We start from the raw sequence: 24681 nt of genomic DNA on the forward strand, positions 1-24681 counted from the left end.
AACAGCACTGTGATATTCATATCCCAATTATACAGGTAAAATGAAACCTCAGGGAGTTTCTATCATTCTTCCAAGGAAGGAGTCTAGATTATGAGCCAAATCTAACCCTAACGTTCTTAAACATTACATGAACATTTTCAACGTTTTTTGTTTTTAACCCTTTCATATTAATAAATACTTTTACCAGCTTAAGAATTTTTCGAATCGTTTGTCATTCCTTGGCTGTTATATAGAACTACTTTTAGGTAAAGCATGTTGTTTTAGATTAATACATATTTTTAAAATTGTATTATAGAGGCGCCTCGATGGCTCAGTTGGTTAAGCGACAGAGTTGGGCTTGGGGTGGTGATCTCCCTGCTCCTGGGTTAGAGCCCCATGTTTGGCTCTCTGCTGTTAGTGCGGAGCCTGCTTGGGATCCTCTGTTCCTCTCCTTCTGCCCTTCCCCTGCTCATGTTTTCTATCTCTTTCTCTCTCTCTCAAAAATAAAAACATTAAAAAAAAATTTAAATTGTATTATAGAGTCAACTTTATTGCACCATGATATACAATATATTGGCAGAATTCTACTTTTTTCTTGTTACACAAATGATGCACACTTTATACTTGTTTTAAATTTATAATAAGAAAAAGAATTTAATATAAATTCTCTTATATAAATATAAAATATGTATAGGATATAAATAAAATAAAATAAATATAAACATACAAATTATATAAATAACAAATAATAAATAAATATAAATAAGAATATAAAAAGAATTTATAATAAGAAAAAAAGCATGATTTGTTAGCAAATACAAAAATTACATTATATCATACCCGTGTTATATATATTGAATATAAACTGTATACTGACTTATAGGATGAAATGTAATTGTTTATGGATTTATAGGTAGTCAAATAATACTTTTATGACTTGTTTAGAATTCTTAACTTTTCCCCTTAAAATATCACATTTTTTACAATTGTATTTGATTTTATAATTTTTTATGTCTTGTTTTTAATTTTTTTAATTCTTAAATATTATTTTAAATTTTTTAATGTTTATTCATTTTTTTGAGAGAGAGACACACACAGAGCATGAGTGGGGGAGGGAGAGAAGGAGGGAGACACAGAATCCGAAGCAGGCTCCAGGCTCTGAGTTGTCAGCACATGAGATCATGACTCAAGCCGAAGTCAGACACTTAACCGACTGAGCCACCCAAGTGCCCCCATTTTTTGTTTTCATTTGAGAGAGAGAGAGAGAGAGAGAGAGAGAGAGAGAGAGAGAGAGAGAGAGAATCCCAAGCAAGTTCCACACTCAGCACAGATTCCGATGTGGGGCTCAATCCCAAGACCCTGGAATAATGACCTGAGCTGAAAACAAGACTCAGACGCTGAACCAAGTGAGCCACCCAGATTTCCCTATGTCTTGTTTTTAAATAATAAGAAAACAGAGAAGTTTGGGGGGGGGGCACCTGAGTGGTTCAGTTGGTTGAGTGTCAGCCTCTTGATATCAGCTCGGATGATGATCTTTTAGACACAGGATGGAGCCCTGCATCAGGTTTCATCAGGTTTCTCGCTGGGTTTCTCCCTGCCCCCTGCCTCAAAAATGAATAAACATTAAAAAAAAAAAAAAAAAGAAAAGAAAAAAGATTTCAAGATGCCTTTGGCAAGCACTTCTCCACAAACAACACATTTTGGGTGTAACCAGTCTCTTGTCCCAATGAAAAGCTAAATTGGATAGAATTGTCATGCATTTTTTTCAATTTGAGAGAGAGAGAGAGAGCATGAAGGAGAGGAGGGACAGAGGGAGGGAGAAGGAGGGAAAGGGAGAAGGAAAGAGAGAGAAAGAGAGAGAATCCCAAGTAGGCTCCATGCTCAGCATGGAGCCCAACTCGGAGCTCCATCCCAAGACTCTGGGATCATGACTCATGACCTGGCCAAAATCAAGAGTCAGACGCTCAACCAACTGAGCCACCCAGTCACCCCAATTTTTTTTTTTTACAATATTTAAAACCAGAGTCATTCTAGTTGTATAATTACTTTGTATTGTTTTTTAATGTAATATTATATAATATTTATTCCTCTACCATCCCTCCTCCCCAATCCTTCCTATGACATAGACTTTGTAGCTTTCTATTTTATAATGCATTTTTTCTATTACAAAAACAATGTATGGTTGGTGCGCCTGGGTGGCTCAGTCAGTTAAGCATCTGACTTTGGCTCAGATCATGATCTCACGATTTGTGGGTTAGAGCCCCATGTTGGGCTCTGTGCTGACAGCTCAGAGCCTGGAGCCTGCTTCAGATTCTGTGTCTCCCTCACTCTCTGCCTCTCCCCTGCTTACACTCTTTCTCTCTCTCAAAAATAAATAAACATTAAAAAAATAATAACATATCTTCAATGTAGAAAACTTGAAGAATACAATAATCATGAAGAATAATAAATATACTACTACATACCTATATTAGAATGACCAAAATCCAGAACACTGACAACACCAAATGCTCGCAAGGATGTGGAACAATAAGAATTCTCATTCATTGCTGCTAGGCATGTGAAATGTAAAAATACTGTGGAAGACAGTATGGCAGTTTCTTACAAAACTTTACATTTAATATACAATCCAGAGCAATCATGCAACCAAGGGAGTGGAAAACTTATATTACACAAAAACTTGTTTATAGCAGTTTTATTCAAAATTTCCACAACTTGACAACAATCAAGATGTCCTTTGGTAGGTGAATGGATGAATAAACTGGTACATCCAAAAAATGGAATGCTATTCAGCATTAAAAAGAAATGAGGTATCTGGGGAGCCTGGTGGCTCGGTTGATGAAGTGTCCCACTCTTGATTTTGGCTCAGATAATGATCTCACAGTTGGTGACTTCAAACCCCACATCAACTTCCCTTCCGTGCTGACAGCTCAGAGCCTGGTGCCTGCTTCGAATTCTGTGTGTGTGTCTCTCTCTGCCCCTACCCCACTTGTGTTCTCTCTCTCTCTCTCTCTCAAAAATATATAAACATTAAAAAATTATCTTAAATAAATAAAAATAAACTTTAAAAAAAAGAAATGAGCTATTAAGCCATGAAAAGACACAGAGTAAATTTCAATGCATTTTACTAAGTGAAAGAAGCCAATCTGAAAAGGCTAGACATTGCATAATTCCAACTATATGACATTCTGGAAATGACAAAACTATAACCACAGTAAAAATCAGTGGCTTCTACCGGTTGGGTGAGAGTAGAATGAATAGGCATAACACAGAGGATTTTTAGGACAGTGAAACAACTCTGTATGATACTGTAAGGCTGAATACTTGTCATTATACACTTGTCTAAACCCATGTACAACACCCAGAGTGAATCCTAATGTAAACCCTAGACTTTGGGTGGTAAGGATGTGTCATGGTAGGTTCACCAACTGTATACCACTCTGGTGGGGAATATTGATAAGAGAGAAGCTCTGCACATATGAGGCAGGGAGCATACAGGAAATCTCTGTAACTTCTGCTCAACTTTGCTATAAACCTAAAAACGGTACTAAAAACATGAAGTCTATTAAATGAATGAATAAATAGAACATTACCATATAAGTCCCATACAAAGAAATAACTGGTTTCTGAATATTTTAATCCACCTGTGTACATAGCTTCATACTATCTTATTGTCCACATTTGTTACATAATTCACTATGAGCATTACCCCATCGTTAATAAATATTTTTCCCCATCATGCTCTTCAAAGTTGCATGGTAATCCATTATATGTATGTATCATAAACATACATAACCAGTCTCTGTGTTGGACCTGTATCTTATAATCATAATTTTTATAACCATAATTTTTTAAATTTTTTAAATTTTTACTTTTTATTTTATTTTAGAGAGAGAGCATGAACAGGAGAGAGGGGCAGAGGGAGAGAGAGAGAGAGCATCTTAATCGGGCTCGTTGCTGAGTGTGGAGCTTGACATGGGGCTCAATCCCACAACCCAGGGATCATGATATGAGCTGAAATCAAGAGTTACATGCTCAACCAACTGAGCCACCTATGTGCCCCTATAACCATTAACTAGTATTTCAGCATCAAGGTGGCTTATGCTTCAAAGTCCTTTTTTAAAAATATTTTTAGAGGCACCTGGGTGGCTCAGTCAGTGAAGTGTCTGACTTCAGCTCAGGTCGTGATCTCATGGCTCATGAGTTTGAGCCCCAGGTCGGGCTTTGTGCTGGCAGCACAGAGCCTGATTGAGATTCTTTCTCTCTCTCCCTCTCTCTCTCTGCACCTCCCCTGCTCGTTCTCTCTCTCTCAAAAATAAATAAACATTTAAAAATTTTACATATTTTTACATTTTATTTTATAGAGAGAGAGAGATCAAGCAGGGGAAAGGGGCAGAGAGAGAGAATCTCAAGCAAGCTCCATACTCAGTGTGGAGGCTGACAACGGGCTCCATCCCACGACCACGAGATCATAACCTGAGCCAAAATCAAGAGTCAGATACTCAACCAACTGAGCCACCCAGGCGCCCCTATGCTTTGGAGTCTTTAATTATTACCCACTGTGGGTACATTTTAAATATTTGTATGACTTAAAATAAAACACTACAATAGTAAAAACCACCTCGGAGACTTCCAGTGCACAGGTGCATAATAAATCATTTCATGTTCATCTGACCATCAGGAACTACCTCACACTCATTTTTTCATTTAACCAAGACTCAAAACTGTTCCTTTTTTCAAAAGGAAAATATTTAAATAATTATCTTATTTGTGAAGTGTTTAAAAAAATGAAAGCCACTGTCATTACCTTTAGTGATGTGGAGCCTGGAACACCTGTGTGACTCCCCCCACCCTGAACTCCACCAACTTGCCCCTCTATACACCACCAGTCTCAGCCTAATTCAAAGGTATTTCATCTCCAAACTGACATTAGGCATCTTTTCACCTTTCTTCTCCTCTCTCCAGAGGTAGAATGGTGGTAGTAATAAGAGTTCTTTTTTTGGGGAATATCATTTATTATTATGTCATTTATTCCATGCCATCAAATAAGGATTATAACAATAATTTCTGCTATTCACTTGGGGTAAGAAATGAAAGAGATAGTCCCCATAATATATTTAGAGCAATTTTTAACATAATAAGTTTTGGATAAATGTAATATAAATGTAACATTCTTTTTTTTTAAGTTTTTTTTTCTTAAGTAATCTCTATACTCATTGTGGGACTTGAACTCACAACCCTGAGATCAAGAGTTGCATGATCCACTGACTAAGCCAGCCAGGGGCCCCAAATGTAAGGTATTCTTGAACACTCGGCTAGTCTCTTTACATATCTGATCACCAATCTTTGTGACAACCCTGTGAAGCAGGTATCATTACCCCTATTTTACAGAGCAGAAATAGAAGCCCAGGCAACATGTGAGGCAACAAGTTCTGTCTAACTAAAACTCATATTCTTCCACTACATTCCATAATGATAAGAAATTATTAATTCATCTTATGTGTATGGTTTACCATTTACAAATCATTTTCAAATGTTATCTTATTGAATCCCATGAAGTAGACCTATCTCTTTTTTTAAATGATAACAAGACCTACTTTAGAGACTTGTTATGGCAATGAGAGATAGGTACACCTAGTAGGCACTGCCATTTCTATGAGAGGACACACAGCATGGGTTAGGAGTCATTCAGCCATGCAGAGGTAAAGAAAGCAAGACTCCGCATTGCTAAGTCAAACCTCTTCCCCCTTTGATGGCTGTCATCTAGAGACAGCCCAGATTGGAGATCCAGAAGAGCTGAAATCCACCTCGATCTAAACATATCTGAGAAAATCTCCCCTTTCCCACTCCTTCTCCCCACTGGGCTTCAGTTTTCCCCCTTGTAAAATGATAGCATTGTGCAAGATGACTTCCAAGATTCCTTCTGCATCTGATAATTTCTGATTGGAGACTGGAATTCAGACTGCCTCTGCAAAAGTCAGGGGAGAGAAAACAACCTCCTTGTTTTTTAACAGTAAGTGAATGAAAAGGTAGCAAAAGTAATGAAGAATTAAGTCAAAGTTATGGCTGGGATGCACAGCTCCACTCCCATTGGAAGTCTATGAGCCCCCTCCAGAAACCAGGTTCCATCCAAAGTGAGAGACCTAAGTCTCCCATTACCTCACCTACTTTCCAACAAGGACTATTCCCCTTGGCATAATATTTGATGGATACCTTGAAGGGGAGATGAGGTGAGAGGAGCCCAGAGTTCGATCTCTGTACTACAGTCAGAGATTGTATTTTCACTTGTCAGATGCCTCCTCTTTTTTTTTTTTTTTTAACTTTTTTAATGTTTATTTTAGAGAGAGAGGGAGAGAGACAGCATGAGCAGGAGAGGGACAGGGAGAGAGGAAGACACAGAATCTGAACCAGGCTCCAGGCTCTGAGCTGTCAGCATAGAGACTGATTCAGGGCTTGAACCCAGGAACAGTGAGATCATAACCTGAGCTGAAGTCAGAGGCTAAACCAACTGAGCCACCTAGGCGCCCCACACAACTGTTTTTAATGCCCCTGCTGGGAAGAAACTTTACTCTGTCAGTGAAGAAGAAAAGGAGAGAGGGAGAGAAAGATTTTAATGTATTTTAGCTAATTATTGGGTAGGGTTTTTTTTTTGTTGTTTTCTGTTTTAATTTTTCTAATATTTATTTTATTTCTGAGAGACAGAGAGACAGAGCATGAGTGGGGGAGGGGCAGAGAGAGAGAGGGAGACACAGAATCCAAAGCAGGGTCCAGGCTCTGAGCTGTCAGCACAGAGCCCAATGTAGGGCTCGAACTCACAAACTGTGAGATCATGACCTGAGCTGAAGTCGGACACTTAACCAACTGAGCCACCCAGGCGCCCCATGATTATTGGGTAGTTTATATGTAATTTCTTCTCATTCTCACAATAGCCCTGTGTGATTGATTACTGACCATCAATATCATTGCCTTCCATTTTATAGCTGGAGAGGTTTAATTACTTGCAATTTGAACTCACGTCTCTCTGATTCTCAAGTTCATGTGTATTTCCATTACACCACAGAGTTATTGTCAGAGAAAAAAATGATAAATAATAAAATAAATAAAATATAATACAAGAAGAAAGAATAAGGAGGAAAGCACTCCAAGAAGAATAAGAAGTTGTTAAATACAATGAGGCCCTAAATACAATCCGCTATGCCCTAACCCCAAGCTTGTCACACAGGCAGCTTCAGTGACAACTTTACCCAGTCACTTGCTATCCCACTTACCATTCTCCAGCTGCCCTTGGGATGTGTAGTACAGTGAAGTATGACATACCTGAGGCCTCTGCTGGAAAAATCCAGTGTTCCCTGCTATAATGTGGGCTCTGGCCAACAGATGGAGCCATTTCCTCCCTACCCTCTCTTCAAACTGCTTATGTGAAAAAGCTGTTGCTCAAAGCTGTGAGGTCCGGGGATAGGAGGACTGTGGCTATCACCAGACACCAGAGGCTAAAGAAGGGTGAGGGCTAACTACTGCCAAGAAGAATTTATTACATCTAAACCCGGTGAGGATTGAAAGAACAGTCAGTTCCAGCAGAGTTCTGACCCTATCAACATTATGGGACAGACAATTCTTTGCTGGGGCTGGGGGAGGGCTGTCCTGTGCATTGTAAGATGTTTAGTATCTCTGGATTTCACCCACTAGATGCTAGTAGCATGCCACTATCCCCCAGCTGTGACAACCAAAACTATCTCAAACATTGCCAAATGAACTGGGGAAGGGGGATCCAAATCACCCTTAGTTGAGAACCACTGGTTCACAACCAATAGTCATGTAGGAACAGGGGTCTATATATAATGGACTCCTGGTGACCTTGGGGGAATGTACTCTGCCCTGAAAATCCAGTTTCTAATGCTTTAAAGTTCGGGTGAGGCTCTTAAAATAAGATAACTAGCAGCCCTCACTTAATGAGTAAGAAAAGTCAAGAGGGTCTCAAAGAAAAGGGGGGAGAATGAATGTGGAGTTGAAGCCCTCATAGTTATGATTGTACTGTGAGGCGGAGTTACTTTTTATCCCTACTTTAAAGAAAAAAAAAAAAAAAACCTGAGGCTCAGAGAGATTAAGCAACTTGCCTAAGGTCAAACAGCAAGGAAGTGATAGAATTGGGATTCAAACCTGGGACTATCTCCAAAGCCTTATGCTGCATCTTTAGAATTCTAAGAACCTTATCTTCCATTTATTCATTCATTCATCCACCCATGTGTTCATTTACAACAACCTACCTAACTCTCACTGTGTGCCAAGCTCTGGGAGAGTAATGAATGAGACAGTCAACCCCCACATTCATGGAATTTGTCTAGCACTCTTTTTAATGCTTATTTATTTATTTTGAGAGGGATTGAGAGTGAGAGGAAGAGGGAGGGAGGGAGGGAGAGAGAGAGAGAGAGAGAGAGAGAGAGAGAGAGAGAGAGAAGAGAGAGAGGAAAGAGAGAGAGAGAGACAGAATGAATCCCAAGCAGGCTCCCTGCTGTCAGTGAGATTGTGACCTCAGCCAAAATCAAGAGTTGGGACTTTTAACTTAGTGAGCCACCCAGGCACCCCCATACAAGGAATTATTTAATAACAGTTATGATAAGAGCTGTGAAAGAAAAGCTTAGGGAGCTATATGTGTGCTAACTATCCCTGGAGATGGGCCCTTTTGCAGTGTGACTTTATATCAAGAGATTAGTTACACTATTTCCCTGCCTTTGAATTTGTGCTGGCCTTGTGACTTTCTTTAACCAATAGAATGCTGTGGAAGTGACACTGTTATGTGACTTCTGAGCCTTGGCCTCAAGGGGCCTTGTAGTTTCCACTGCCACTGTTTTGCTGCCAGAAAATCACGATGTAAGGAAGCCTGAGGTTAGCCTACTGGCTGTCTCAGACATTCCACCTGTCCTAGCTGTTCCCATCATTCTGGCTAAAGCTCCTGACATATGAGAGAGGCTATCCAGAAAGAGCTAGCACCTAGTCAACCCAACAACTGATGGCAGCTGCAGAGGTCACCCCAGGCAAGACTGAGCCCAGTCAAAATCACAGAAGCACGAGCAAATACATGGTTGAGGGTGGTTTGTTACCCAGACAGAGAAAACCAATTCAAAGCCCTACCCTGGTCTGGGGGTGGGAGTGAGTTGGGTGGTTTCCTTGAAAACATTAGGTGCAAACTGAGACCTGGAGTAAGTGAGAGTCAGCACGGTAGAGAATGGGAAAAGTGTATCCAGGCAGCATATGAAACGCCCAGAGTCTAAGAGACCCCCAAAAACGAACCACCAGAGTCCAGAGTCAAAGCTAAGCAGCAAGGGTCATTTATTGCAGGTTCGAACCTGGACCTCTGCGCCCCCCTTGCCGGTGACACCAAGAGGCCCTGAGAGAGGTTTTTACACCCCTTTTATAGACAGGTACAAACAAGTCATGGGGAAATCAGGAATTTTCCACAGTTACAGAGCTGCGATTGGTTGGTGTTTAAAGTTGGACACTTAACAGTATTCGATTGGTTCCTGCCTTTAGGTCAGACCACAACGGGGGGTACGGGTATCACAATGATTGATCAGGAATACACGGATGTGCCAAGTAACAATGGTTGATCAAGAATATACGGATGTGCCAGGCAATAATGATTGATCAGGAATACATGGGCGCGCCAAGCAATTGTACAGAAGCGGAACAAGCTGGTTAAGCTTGGTTAGGTTTCAGTTTCCCGTAACTTAAGCTTTTAAGTTTCAATTTTCTCAGGCCTCTCACATAGACAACAGTTTGAAGGCCTGGAGCTAAATATGAACTCTGGGGGGTGCCTGGGTGGCTCAGTCAGTTGAGTGTCTGACTTCGGCTTGGGTCATGGTCTCAGGGTTTGTGAGTTCAAGCCCCACATCAGGTATGCTGCTATCACCCTGTCAGCACAGGGTCTGCTTTGGATCTTCTGGCCACCGCCCCCCCGTCCCTCCCCCACTCACTCTTGCTCTCTCTCTAAAATAAATAAATAATTAATTAACTTTAAAAAAAAGATGAACTCTGTATGTCTGAGGACCTCAGCAGAGAATGGGCAGCATAAGATGGTGTAAAGAGAGAGGGGAGCCCAACACTGTAAGCAATGACCACCAATGAGTGGAACGCTTTATTTACTACCCACTGCCCATCTCCATCCCCAGATCTACTTTTTGTAATATTCTGGATACACTCACCGGCTGTGTCAAGCATATACATTTCATATATCATGTATGTTGAAGAATTAAAAAGTTGAAAATATAGATGGACATTAACCTGGCTCCCAGGAGCTTGGGGAAGGTTGAGTCACAGACTTCTGGGGATGAACAATATGAATATGACAAGGCAGCCTGAGCACAAAGGAAAAAAATGTATTTTTAATAGCTGTGATGACCATCTAAGCTATTATGGCTGTACCTTCACTGATCTAAGCTCATACTTAAATGGAAATTTACTTGAAAAGCCCTTTCTTTGCATAATGGAAAGGCAGGCTTGTCTAATTCCATTTCCCCAAGGTAATAGCCCCAGGATGTAATGGGATGCCTTGATACAAGCCCTGCTCATCAGGGGCTCACAGCCTGGGTACCCCCCTTCTGGTGTCCTTTATCCCTATGACTCAGGAAGGTCCCCCTAAGGATGCCTCACCTCCAAGGTCACTGCTGAGAACTGTAGGGAAGAGGGAGGAGTATTGATGGGACTGACATCATTGTGTTGCTCATTCTCTTTATCTCTGAGGGAGATAATCCAGCAGGAGCTCCCTCAGCAGGAGCATCAGACTGAGCCTGATCACAGCACATTCCCATTAGGCAGGCTTTCCCAAGGACAAGGACAAGACCCCACATCTAGGCCACTCATTGCTTCCAGCTGGGGAGAAAGGTGCTCTGGATGTGTCTCTGTTCTTATCCAACCTGGCAACTCCTGACTTTTCTCCTGTTGGGAAGAGGGTCCCACTGCTAGGCCCTACCAAACAGGGGTGGGGTTTACATTAAAAAAAAATTTTTTTTTAAGTTTATTTATTTTTTTGAGAGACAGACCATGAGTAGGGGAGGGGCAGAGAGAGAGGAAGACAGAATCCGAAGTTGGCTGTCAGTGCAAAGCTCAACGTGGGGCTTGAACCATGAGATCATGACCTAAGCCGAAGGTGGATGCTCAACCGGCTGAGCTACCCAGGCATCCCTACATTTTCTTAACTATGAATATTCACTTAGAATAACAAAAGAAGTCATAAAAAATGATACATTTTAAAACACCGACAAATCCCAGAAGCACAACAAAATCCAGGGAGGAAAACCGTATGTGTTTATTAACTGCCTGACATCCATCCCTCCATAATACATTTTACTCTACATTTTAGGCTGCAAAGTTTTTAAAAATGTTTTGAATGCTTTGGGCACCTGGGTGGCTCAGTCAGCTAGACATCCTGCTCTTGATTTCGTCTCAGGTCATGATCTCACGGTTCTTGGGATCGAGCTCGGTATGGTTGGGCTCTGTGCTGACAATGCAGAGCCTGTTTGGGATTCTCGCTCTACCCTTCTCTCTGCCCCTCCCCCCAACACACTCATACGCTCCCTGTCTCTCTCTCAAAAATAAACTTTAAAAAACATTTTTTTTTAACCTTTCACTTCAACCCTGGCTCACAAGAGCTTCCTTTTGTTTTTCTTGTTGTTGTTGTTGTTGTTGAGGTATAAGATACACACAAAAGTACATATTTTCACATGTGAAAAGTGCAGTATTGTGAACCAATGATGTAAGGAGAAACATTTTTAAAATAAAGCTAGAGAAGCCGTTTGAGAAATGTCTTGCATGTCCTGTTTTCTAAACCTTTGAACTGGACCAAACCGCCAATATTCTCAGAAGTCAGCAGGGAGAAGAAAATCCTGTTTGAAAACACTGATACTGACTTTTGCTCAGTGACTACTTCACCTGACCAATCAATGAAGTACAAACCTAGTCCTCCTTATCAGCACCAATCAACTCTTCTTAAAAACAACTTACCTAATCTTTCTTTTCTCCCCTATAAAAACCTTGAGTCCATCTCCTAGAATCAGGACACTATTTGGGTTTCCACATAAGTCTGTGTACTCTGAGTTGCAATTCTTTTATCCCAAGTTTTTCCTTTGAACTGGTTTCTTGATCTTAGGTTGACATTTCATTTCAATGATTTTTTTTTACTTATGTGCACATTCATATAACCACCACCCTGATCAAGATATACAACATTTCTGAAAAGTGTCTACTCTTAACCCAATTTTATTACTAATAATACCATTTTTTAACATTGACTGAGGTCCAGGAATTAAGCTAACTGCTTTATGTGCATGGTATTCATTTGATCCTCACAACAAAGTACTGCCATCATCCCCATTTTACAGATGAAAAAACTGAGGCTTGGAGATTTTAAATGCCTTGCCTAAGGTCAGCCACAGAAACAGTTGCCAATGTGGCACTCAAACCCAGGTCTGCCAGGCTCCAAGGCCCACGTGCCTAACCAGTGTCATAGCATGGGGCACCTACTGGCACTACTTCAAAGTAACCTGCCTCCCCCATTTTTGTCTTTGATTGCTTATGTTCTCCAGGAACCTCTGCATTCCCTTTAAAACTTGGATAGACCAGTCTCTGCCCTCAGCATACCACCTCCCACAAGCTCAGTGCCCGATTCCTGTCCTCTGAGGTAGACATCAGAGGACCATCTACCACCCCATTGTTTCTAAAGGCCACAGTGGCCACTCTGGTGGGCTTTGAACCCTCCCTGAGAAAACAGCACAGTTCTTACACTTGCCCAGGGTCCATGAGTGTAGAAGGTGCATCTCAGAACTGGGAATGCTCTTTATCTGGAGTTGGAATGGAAATGTCATGGGCTTTGAAGTCATGTGGTCTTTGGACAAATCCTGCTCCAGTCATTTCCTAGCCAAGTAACCATGAGCAATTTGTTTTATCTCTTTAGAAGGACACTTCCCTTACCTCGAGTGGGAGGATATTAAGAGAAGCTTGCTGGGGTGGCACCTGGATTTAAGCATGTGACTTCGGCTCAGGTCATGATCTCATGGTTCCTGAGTTTGAGCCCCACATCAGGATCTGCGCTGATGGTGCAGAGCCTGCTTGGGCTTCTCTCTCTCCCTCTCTCTCTCTCTCTCTTCCTCTCTCTCCCTCTCTCTCTGCCCCTTCTCTGCTCTCTCTCTCAAAATAAATAAAATAAACTTTAAAAAACAAAGAGAAGCTTGCTTGTAGGGTTGTTTTGAGAATGAGAAGAGATCATTGCAGGCATACGGTAGGTACACAAAAAGTGTTGCTTTTTTTTTTTTTTAAGATTTACTGATTTTTGAGAGAGCGCAAGTGGGGGAAGGGCAGAGAGAGGGGGACAGAGGATCCGACGCAGGCTCTGCACTGACAGGCTGACAGCAGCGAGCCCTATATGGAGCTTGAACTCACTAACTTCAAGATCATGACTTGAGCTGAAGTCGGATGCTCAGCCGAGTCACCCAGGAGCCCCAAAGACTTGGATTTTCAACAGGCATAGGGGTCTGGCGTCCTTTCACACATGCCAGATTACCAAGTGGGTCCAGGACAGGAAATAATCAACCACAATACATTTATAAGTGGTGGCAAATAACAAGAGGAAAGGGAGAAGAAGGGAGCCAGGAAGGTGAAAGACCTGGGCAGAGAGAATGAAGTACAAGCTGAGTCCTGAGTTGGCACCTCGGGCTTCAGACTGAGCCTTTGCTGGAGCAGCCTGGCTCTGAGCATTGAAGCTTCCCTCGTCTTTGGATGGCCTTCCAGGTAGCTCACAGCTTGCACCTGTCTACTCTAAGGTCCCAAGTTGACCCAAGTTCAGTAAACACATCTCCACAGAGGTGACCTCATGCTGAGGTAGCATCTGGTTCAGTCCAGGCTTTGGCCAGGGCACACACAGAGACCTGCACAATAGGCCTTAGCAAGAGAAATGCAACTTCTCTCCTGTCTTTCTAATTTGGGAAGGCAGACAAAAGGGCTAAACCCACTCCCCTTCTACACTGCCCTAAAAAGAAGAAAAACCACGAGTGCCCATTCACTAAGCAGCATTGGGGGTAAAGCGGGAAGGGGTCTGCACACTTACCCAAGTCAAAGCTAACCATGAAGCCTAGTTTTCTCTAATTCTCACATCTCTGGGAAGGAAATGTTATTTCCTCCTTTACAGCTATGAGGAAATTGAGGCTCTGAGAAGTTAACAGCAATGGCATAAGGCCAGTGGGTGACCAAGCCAGGATCCAAACCAAGATTTACCCCTAAGATCTTGTCCTTTTAACTAGTACGTTTCCATTACATTAACCTTTGTAGTAAATGTTAGTGTTCCAAGTTGGGAGTTGAAGAACCTCAGGCTCAGAGAAATTTAGCAACTTGCCTGCAAGTACACAATTATTATTTTGCCCCACTACTCTCCTTGCTAATCTCTGACATCCCGACTTTTGCCCTGAAGGAGCCTATCATTTGTTGACTCAGACTGGAGCTGGCTGGGTAAGTGTCCAATCTCCTATTTGCTCCACCATGGTACCTAGTGCATGTGGCCCGCTTGTGGCCTCCATGCTTAGCCATGATCGTTAACTGAAACTAATCCCAAATGGCTGCCACAACCTCTCCTCTGAAGGCCCCTTGGGTCCATAGAGGTGTGATGACCTCAGATTGGGCCAAAGGCAATAACCGGGAGCTGTTGGCATCCAGCCTGGGGTAGCAGCCAGAAGGCCCCAAAGCAAGTCTGATTTAATCCCATAATGGAAAGTGACTCAGATAAGGCTTTTATCAATCATTCCTGGGCTGTTGGGGGCGGGGACCATCCCAGAGTCATGAAGGCAAATATCCTGGGGCCACACAAAAGTGTGCAAAGGCCTGGCCCCACTGGAAGGTCCAGGAGAAAATGGAGATATCAAGAGGCATTCGGAAATACTTTGCTAAAATTTCCAGGACTGAGAGAACAAGAGAAAGAGGAGGATACTGGTGAATCCATGTATTCAGGTAGAGAGGACATCAAAGCCTAACACTTAAAATAATAACAACAATGGGGTGCCTGGGTGGCTCAGTCGATTAAGCATCCTACTTCAGCTCAGGTCATGATTTCGCAGTCCATGAGTTTGAACCCCACATCGGGCTCTGTGGTGACAGCTGAGAGCCTGTAGCCCGCTTTGGATTCTGTGTCTCCCTCTCTCTCTGACCCTCCCCTGCTCAAGCTCTGTCTCTCTCTGTCTCAAAAAAAAATAAAATAATAATTATAATTATAACAATAACAGCAATTATTTATGAGGCATTATATTAAGCATTTTTAAAATATTTATTTATTTATTTATTTATTTATTTATTTATTTATTTATTTAGAGAAAGAGAGCAGGAGGGGTAGAGAGAGTAGAAGAGACAGAATCCCAAGCAGTTTCTGCACTGATAGTGTGGAACCCGATGAGGGGGCTCGATCTCACAGTTCGTGGGTTTGTGACTTGAGCCAAAACCAAGAGTCGATGCTGAACCAACTGAGCCACCGAGGCACCTCAGCTGTACTTAGCATTTAAATGCCTGTACAGTAGATACCATTTCATTCTTATTACAGAAGAGGAAACCAGACTCAGGTAAATTACCTGCCCAAGGTCACACAGCTGCTGAAACGGGAGAGCTGGGATTTATAACTCAAACCACCTAATTCCCATGCCTTCCTGCCTCACCCTTGCACTGATTGCAGGTACACCAATCACTCTTGCTCACAGACTTCTTTACCCCCAGAATTTGCCAGCACATCATGAACTTGTCCTCTTCCTGGAAGAATTCCTGGAAGCTTTATGTAACCACAAGCCCATCACCCCAAAAAGGGAAGGAATAAAGGATAAAGCTAGGTGAACTGACCAATCAGGAGCAGAGGGGCTACACTGCCCTCCCCCCAACTCCAAACCCCCAGGGACAGCCTCACCAAAGGCAAAGTGGAGTCTGGCCTTCTGCCAACTGCTTTCTCTGTCCCTCGCTCCCTCCCTCAGCCCTAACTCCCCACCCTCACTTATCATTTTTTCCTAGATCAACTTTACTTTCCAGGCCCCTACCTCATTGGCCTTGTTCATTCAAGAACACTTCTAAGTACCTACTATTAGCAATAGACTAGGGATTCACCTTCCTTGCTGGAGAGGAACATATACAATGCAATATTAATAGTAATAACAGCTAACACTTACTGAGCACTTACTATGTGCCAGTCACTTTTCTTTCGTTTTGAGCTTGAAAAAGCAGGCGGAACAAGCAGTAGCTTTTAAGTCAATTATAAGACTAAGTCAGACAAAGGGAGACAACTAATATTCCATGAACTTTCACTATGTGCTAGGCTGGGAGAAAGAGCAGCATTGTAACAAAGAACTTGGACTCTGGGCTGAGGCCACCTTAGGTCAGAGGTCTGTCCTACTACTGACTCACTGTGTGTTTAGGGACAAGCTAATTCTCTGAGTCTCGTAACATGTAAATAACAACGGTTCTTATCTCTAAGGTTGTTGAGGGGATTAAATAATATATACAAAGCACTTAGCAAATTCTCTGACACATAATAATCAATGTTCAGCAATTTTTTTTTTTTTTTGAGAGAGAGAGCATGCGCGCATGCATGTGAGAGTGGGGAGGGGAAAGAGGAGTGGGAGAGAGAGAATCTCAAGCAGTCTCCGCATTCAGTGTGGAGCCTGACACGGGGCTCCATCTCACAACCCTGGGATCACCACCTGAGCTGAGATCAAGAGTTGGTCACTTAGCTGACTGAGCCACCCAGGTGCCCCAAGCAATTATTATTACTCATTCTTATAACGTTAGTGTAAAACAGCTAAATAATTACAAACTTTTTTTTCCCTAAACTCTTTTTAAACTCTTCAGACCGAAGCAGGGATTTCTTTGTGTTCCTGTTTAATTACATGGGTGTAGTTGATTGGACTCCTTGGCACTAACAGGTCAAGGGTTTCCCCAGTCATTCTGCCTGCTGCTTAGAAGCATGCCTGACACCAGCTGTTAAAAGAGAAATGGTTTGAGGCCTGTACACATAGATCTAAAAATCAGGGCATGGGTGTGAATTACTGCTAGAGACACAGAAGGGAGGCATTTTTGGATTTGTGTGCTTCATATGTTAGTTTGCTAGGGTTGCTGTGACAAAGTACCAAACACTGGGTGGCTTAAACAGCAGAAATGTATTGTCTCACAGTTCTGGAGGCTAGAAGTCCAAAATCAAGGTGTCAGTAGGGCCGGTTCCTATTAGGGGCTGTTAGAGAGAATCTATTCCAGGCCTCTCTCCTAGATGGTGATGTGCTGGCAATCTTTGGCATTCCCTGACTTGTAGAAGCACCATTGTGACCTCTGCCTTCATTTTCACATGACATTCTCCCTCTGTGCTTGTCAATGTCTAATTTTCCCCCCTTTGTATGGTTATCAGATATATTGGATTAGAGGCCCACCCTACTCCAGCAGCACCTCATCTGAACTAACCACATCTGCAATGGCCCTGTCTTCTAATAAGGTACTTCTGAGGTACCGAGGGTTAGTGCTTCAACACATGAATTTTGGGGAGATACAATTCAGCCCATAACATGTTAGCATTTCTCAACTAAGCTTATGACTTCAAACTTTCAAAAATTTCAGAATTTGCTGGTGTTTCTTCCTGTGGCCATTTTTTTTCCCCAAGATTTTAAGTAATCTCTATACCCAACGTGGAGCTCGAACTCACTACCTGGAAGAGCAAGAGTCACATGCTCCACTGGCTGAACCAGCCGTCCCCTTGTGGTCATTTTGAGGTTGTAATTCCATGGAGGACTCCTCTTCACCCTTCTCATCTAACTACTTCTCATTATCAATCCTGTTTTAACAGAAGAGGAAGGAAGGAGGAGCTCAGAAATGTTTAGTCACAATGAGTAGGACTGCAACCAGGGTTTACCTGACTCCAAATCCTGTGCTATTTATTTCTAGGGGTACAGGCCTATGCTATTGTAAAAAGCAATATTCAGCTGAACAGCTTAAAACCATAACCTCAAATATGTTTCTAATCTGCAAACTTCCTCAAATGGCATTTACATCGATGACTCCAAATGAGCCCCCAGCAATTTGTGCAATGGTCAGGGCAGACTCAAATGAAGTTCCTTGTCCAGGGTACAGACAGGACACCACAGGACCAGGCTCCAGACTATGGTTGCTGGAGACCTGACCTGCTATCTGCAGTTGTTCTATCATCAAGAGTAGTTTCTGGTCTCCTGGTTCTCCCAAGTCAATGGGATTGTGTAGGTTAAGAAGCTCCTCTCCCCCAACTACCAACGCACCTTAAATACCCTTCTCTGGCGAACTTTGGCCTCTGTAGCCTCTTGGCAGGTAATAGGAGATGGCACCACCCCCCACCCCAAGTTCAGAAAGAGAAGTACAAGAAGGATTTCTGGTTCAGGAGAAAAACTACCTCCCTTACACTTGGCTTCTTTTCCATTAAGATTGAAAGTTGCAAATCAATCAGGAGAAAATTGCCCTCGGGACTGTTGAGCAGACATCTTTGCTCAAATCAGATCCTGGATGTGTGTGTCAAAAGCACCTCACACTCTCATTCATTGCCAACCAAGTCTCTGGGGCAGTCCAATTGATTTAGGAGCATTCACTCAGAACTAACAATCACTGCACACATCTTCTGCTGCTGGGTGAGCCCTCTGATTACTACTTCTCACTCACTGGTCTAATGGGCAAGGTGAATCTACAGCACGATGGATAAGGACAATACTACGAAATCAAGGACAGAGCCCCTGTCCTCCACACTCCAGGATTACCAAGCTGAAAAAAAAAACCGTAGGTACTAAAAATTCTTTCAGGTTTTAAAGGAGTGGGGGAAGGAGTTGTCATGGGACATCCACCACATGCGAGGTGTTTGGCATACATTAGTTCGTTAAATCTTCATAACTCTAGTAGGTAGATGCTATTAATATCTTCATTTCTAGGTATAAACAATATTTTAGCTATGGAAAGTAGAATTTCTTAAACCTAAAAATAAATAATGAATAGGTTTTATGAGTGGACCATTATCTTTAATTTCTCTCACAGAAGGGACCTAGAAAGAGCTCTCTGGGCAGGGTGGTTAAATGGTTATCACTCTTGCACTGCTTTGCCTGCTCTCATCTCCTGGGGAAAGCTTTAAGCACATCTTCATGGTCGGACAGATCTGGATTCAAATCATAGCTCTTACAGGAAAATTAATTTACTTGAACTATTTCAAACAGAGGAAATTTAATATAGAGAGTTTAACACTGTGGCCACTCAGGTGGCAGAAGTGACAGAAGAACTTTAAAGCCATACGAGGTAAGTGAGGTAACCCAGAGATTAGCAAGAGCAAGAAACCACTACCGTCTAGTCTGGAGGCCAAAGGAAGGACATGGAGCCCAGAAGCTGTCAAGGATAGGGGTATTCTGGGTCCTCCTATCCTCAGCTCTCCAATCTTGTACAGTGGCTACCATTGGCCAAAATCAGCCAAAATCCAGCTGACAAAGGAGCCTGGGATATCCAGCCTGATGGGAGGTGGAATGGAGGTAGAAGTGTGGGGGTGGCCCACCCATGAAAAACAGTATCAGAAAGGGGGTGATGGATCTAAGGGCAAACAGGCAAATGATGGGCCCAGCCCTTGCTAGTTTCAAATTCCTCCTTTATAACCAATGATTTGTATTTCACAGGGTTGTTGTAAGAATTAAAGGAGCAAATACAAATAAATATTAGCACACTCCCTGGCACATAGTATGGAGGCAGCTATAAATTATTTTTCCCTGGATGGAAAAGCTAATATTCAGACAGATGAGAACATTTGTTCAAGGAAAGGGCTTGGAGGCTGGAAGATGGCTGTGATGTTGGGCAGGTCACTTCATTTATTTGAGCCATCATTTCCTCATCCTACCAATTAACTCACTGGGTTGCTGAGGGGATTCATTCTTCCTGCAAATATTTACTGAGCACTGGCCATGTTCCAGGCTTTGTGGGCGCAGGTAAACAAAACAGGTGTACACTGCCTCACTCTCCTGGAGTTTCCAATCTGGTCAGGAGAAAGGCATTGTACAGATCGCACACATGTAACAACACTGTGATAAATGCTATGAAGGAGAGGTAAGTACTGGGTGGGAGGGTTACAGGGTGGCCTGGCCTAGTCTGGGGAGGTCAGGGCAGCTTCCCTGTGACTAAGGTCACTGGGTCTGAAGGATGAGTGGCAGGGGGCCCCGGTGAGGGGCAGTGGTAGAGTGAGTAGGGGAACCGCGGGAGGAGCTCTTTAGAATGTTTAAACGTTAACCCGTCATCGTACCCGCAGCCTCCCCAGGATCAAGCGGCCATGCTCGCCTGCGAGGACCTCCAGCCTCCCTCGCCTTGCACCCCGCACCTCCCAGAGACTCCCGGGCGGCGCGGCAGGCAGTGGTGCCCGCCCAGGCACCGGCTCTTCCCAGCAGGGCACCGCGTCCCGCCCTGGCCGCCTGACCCAGGAGCAGCTCGTGCACTCGGCGGCCTCGCGACCCGGGCGGCCGCCGATCCTCTGCTAATGCGTATCGAATTTTTGTTGAATGCGGCCCCGGGCCCGCGCAGAGAGCGCGGCGGCGACGCTGCCAGAGCCCCTTAATTCCCTTTGCATCGATCCCGCCGTTAATGACCTAACCTTCTCCCCTAATTAACTGACAACTGCATTAGGCGGCGCGCCTCCCCGCACGCAGCCTGCGGCTTCCCCACCGCGGTTCTGCCCGCGCCGAGGAGCCCGCGCCGAGGAGCCGCGCCAGCTGTGGGAGTGGGGGCGGCCGTTACCGCCCTCACTAAACCCAGAGCCCTGCCACTGGGGTCCGACGTGGGGGGTCGTGTTTCAGGTTTTGGATGCGCCTGCGGTCCTGATCCGTCACTAAACGTTTGCTGCCATTGTTTATGCTGTTGTTGCTTAGTTTGTGCCAACACTGGGCAGAACATTTAACATGCTTTAAGCTTACTGATTCATTACAACGACCCAAGAGGCGGATGGAGGAAACTGGGGCTCACAAGTGGAGGAACACAGCAATCACCAAGGCTGTGCAGCAAGCGGCTGAGGGAGGTGGGACTCCCACCCTTTCTTACCCGAGTGTGCCCTTATCTCGTAAGCTTCCTACCCTCCAATATATAATTTAAACTGTACTTAAATGTGAAATTTAAACCAAATTTAAATATAAAATATACAAAATGTGAAGTGCTTAGCACACTAGGTGGCAGATAATAAGCACTCAATATTTATTTTAGTGTGACAGGATAACTCATTCAAATACTGATTGGGGTTTATTCTCCTTTGCCTTCCCTCTCCTGAATGGTCATTTCACCCAAACGGTCAGGTCTGTAATCCCTCGGGGGACGGAGAAAGCAGAGGCAGCTTGTGGTCTTTTGACAAACACAAACACACAGGGGTCCCAAACTTCATACTTCAGTATACGTTACAAAGGATTTTTCCTCCCTCCCCTTCACCCATGCACATTATATACTGGAACCGGGGCAGAACTTAACCTCAGTTTCATTTGTGAAATAGAAATATTACCTGTAGCTCTGGTTAAGATATATTTTCTAACCTCTACTACAGGCAAGTATTATATGCTAAGGGTTCTGTGAAAATGGGATTCATCTGCGCAGGACCTTTTCACAGGTTTTACAGGTTACTGAAATGATCTGGTGGTCATTCACTGTTTTACTCTGATTCTCTCTGCAACCTGGTTTGTGGGCCTTTATTTTCATTTTGTATTATTTTTATTTTTTTTTTAGTATATTTATTTATTTTGAGAGAGAGAGGGAGGGAGGGAGGGAGAGAGAGAGAGAGAGAGAGAGAGAGAGAGAGAGAGAGAATCCCAAGCAGGTTCTTTGCTATTAAGCACAGAGCCCGACTTGGATCTCTGTCTCATGAACTGTGAGATCATGACCTGAGCCAAGATCAAGACTCCAACGCTTAACCGACTAAGTCACCCAAGTGGCCCAAAATGTGTATTTTTAAAAGTCACCTCAGGGGCACCTGGATGGCTCAGTTGGTTAAGTGTCCAACGTCGGCTCAGATCATGATCTCAAGAGTTCGTGAGTTTGAGCCCCACATCAGGTTCTGTGCTGACGTTTGGAGCCTGGAGCCTGCTTCAGATCCTGTGTGTGTGTGTCTCCCTCTCTCTCTCTGCCCCTCCCCCACTCATGCCCTGTCTTTTACTCTCAAAAATAAGCATTTTAAAACAATAAATAAATAAATATCACCTCAAATCTCCTCTGGGATGAGGCAAATTATGGAAAAATATATTTAAAAATAAAATGGATGAAATAGCAATTCAAGAGTTTGGCCAATATTCATTAAGTTGGGTTGGCATTTCAAAGTGAGGAAACTGAGGCTAGGAGAGGTTCATGGAATTGTTCCAGCAAGGCAACAAGACTTCAGGACTGGGAACCCTGTCCATGCTTAGCCACTTCCTCCTCTCTTTCCTTCTACTTCTTGGGAGTCACCTTCCCACCCAAGTACCTAACATCTCATACTGTACACTTCCTGCAGGAGAAACCTGGATTTGACAAGTCCCTGACACCTAACACTGAAGTAAATATTAGATCAATATATTCCCAGCCAGCCATTTCCTCTTCCTCTCTGACAAATCTATCAGTCACCACTTTTTAGCAATAGTCATTTTCTAGATCAAGAGGCTGAAGCTTCACAAGATTAAGCAATTTGCTTGAATTCACTCAGCTGAGAGTTTTGCTGAAATTCAAACCCAGATCAGGCTGGATCCACTTTCCATTGTACTCTTTGCACTACAACATGTTTTTCTTAAAGACTAGAGAGCTACGTTCCCTAACACAAGCTTGACATGTAATTCCTTAAGAATTAAGTGATTTAACTTGGCCGAGAAGGGAGTTCTCTTCCCCTTTGGGGCGTGGGGGTGGGTGGTAGGGAGCCAGCCTGAATTAGAGGGTCTCTTTCAGAAGCCACAAGGCCGCTTTGTGATGGAGACTGTTAAAGGGCACAGGCAGAATCTGCCTAGGGCAGAGATGGGAAATGAGGCAAGTCTCCTAAATGCAGGAGGAGAGGAACCACTCTTCAGAGGGAGAGGAACAAGATTGTCTCTCTCTGGACATACCACTGTGTGATGTGCTCACCTCTTAGGTGTCGCTCCCTTCCTAAGAAACACTTTTGTCGCTCATCTCTGTTTGTTGAGCTTCTATTATCCTTTAAGGTTCTACTCAAATGTAGCCTCCTCCGAATGAAGCCCCCCCCCCCCCCCATGAATTGACTGTCTTGACTGTCCCTCAGGAGTCTCACAGGCCCTGGATCACATGCTCTTTCACAACAAACAGAATCTGCTTCAAATGCACTTGCCAGTGATTAGCTGTGTGACTCTGGGCAAGAATTAACTTCTAGACTTCTATCCCCATCTGTAAAATGGGGATAATAGTGCCTGCCTTCAGAGGGCTGTAATGAAGTTTCAATTGGATTATACACGTGAGATAAGGGAAAAAATATTAACTGTATATATTCATGGCATAAACCTCTACTGAGGAGCATGGAGAGAGAGGAAAGATTGTGTAGAGATGGCTGCTTTGTACATATAATACAGAGAAACAGATGGGGAAAGAGGATTTTAAGTTTTGCTGTGTATTTTTTCCAAAAGACTGTGCAATCATTATTTAAATTTGTTTCAAATATTGTGGATGCCAGATTGATACCATGTGGAGACAAGCCTATGAGGCAGCTCAGCTTTAAAGATATACACATTGAGCTCTTAGTGCAGTGTTTGACACAGACCAAGTACTCAAATAATGATGTCTTTATTATTTGTCTATCTGTCTCTACCACAACACTTGTCTTCATCTCTGTGGCAACCTACTGCCTGCCCTATGTGGTCCACAGTAGATGCTCAGCAGGAAGAAGCCTCCATTGGAACCCCAAAGCCAACCAAAATCTGGGGAGACCATACTCCCAGAACAAATGCCTGATATTCAAGCTGACCACAGCAACTGGAGTGGGGTCAGCCCAGGGAGGGGCTATTTGCTCTAGCCCTCTGTGGGGGATGGGCTCCTTTCTGCCTGTCACTGTTCCCAGCCCAGACACAGGCTCACTTCATCCTCTCCCTGCCACACACTGACCTCTGTGCCCTGGGATGTCAGCAAGGGGTCAAGGGGCCATGGAGCTCCCTGTGGTCGCGGATGCCAAGCATGCCAGGCCAGAAATCTTCACATTGTTTCCTCGGGATTCCTGCCTGCTCCATGGGCCTGGTTTTCAGAACAGCAGCTCTGCAGTTGGTGTGTCTGCAGAGGAGACACCTCCCCCGCCCAGGCAGTCAGGTTGGGAAATGAGTGACCCTGAAGACCTGGGAGCACCTTCCCCCCAGAGAACTCCAGTCACGGCAGACTACCAGTAATTCCCTCAACACTCCCTGCCCTTTCCAGTCTCTGTTTGCTCATTCTGGTTTTTGGGGTGCCCCCCCCATTTCTGCCTAATTAAATCCTACTTCTTCAAGGTCCGGCCAAAATACCTTCTCTTCCCGGAAACCATAACTATAGCCTAAAAGAGCTCCCCCTTACCCTCACACTCCTCATCATAGTCTCTGTTCTAATTTAAGACATAGGGCCTCACCCCAACACTGGACAAATGTGATGTGTATCAAAGATTGTGCCTGGGAGTCAGGAAGGCTGAGGTTTGATTCCTGGATCAGTCACTTGTTAGCCCTGTAACTTGGACAAATTGCTTGGCCTTGT

General features: G+C 43.6%; 1 protein-coding gene across 4 annotated transcripts in view; it reads right to left on the reverse strand.

The window, feature by feature from the left end:
- Positions 1-5797: 5797 nt before the first annotated feature.
- GFRA3 (GDNF family receptor alpha 3) overlaps positions 5798-24681 on the reverse strand; it is a 41635-nt gene continuing 22751 nt past the window's right edge. For 3 of the 4 annotated variants that reach the window (XM_030319004.1, XM_030318977.1, XM_030318971.1), the window contains one exon: positions 10019-10331. In XM_030319004.1, the coding sequence (XP_030174864.1) occupies positions 10209-10331 (123 nt within the window). In that variant the 3' untranslated portion in view covers positions 10019-10208. Of the gene's footprint in view, positions 5948-10018; positions 10332-24681 lie in introns of those variants that run through there. The other variant, XM_030318986.1, reaches the window with a different exon arrangement.

This window comes from Lynx canadensis, chromosome A1 (assembly GCF_007474595.2).
Source record: "Lynx canadensis isolate LIC74 chromosome A1, mLynCan4.pri.v2, whole genome shotgun sequence".
Taxonomy (NCBI): domain Eukaryota; kingdom Metazoa; phylum Chordata; class Mammalia; order Carnivora; family Felidae; genus Lynx; species Lynx canadensis.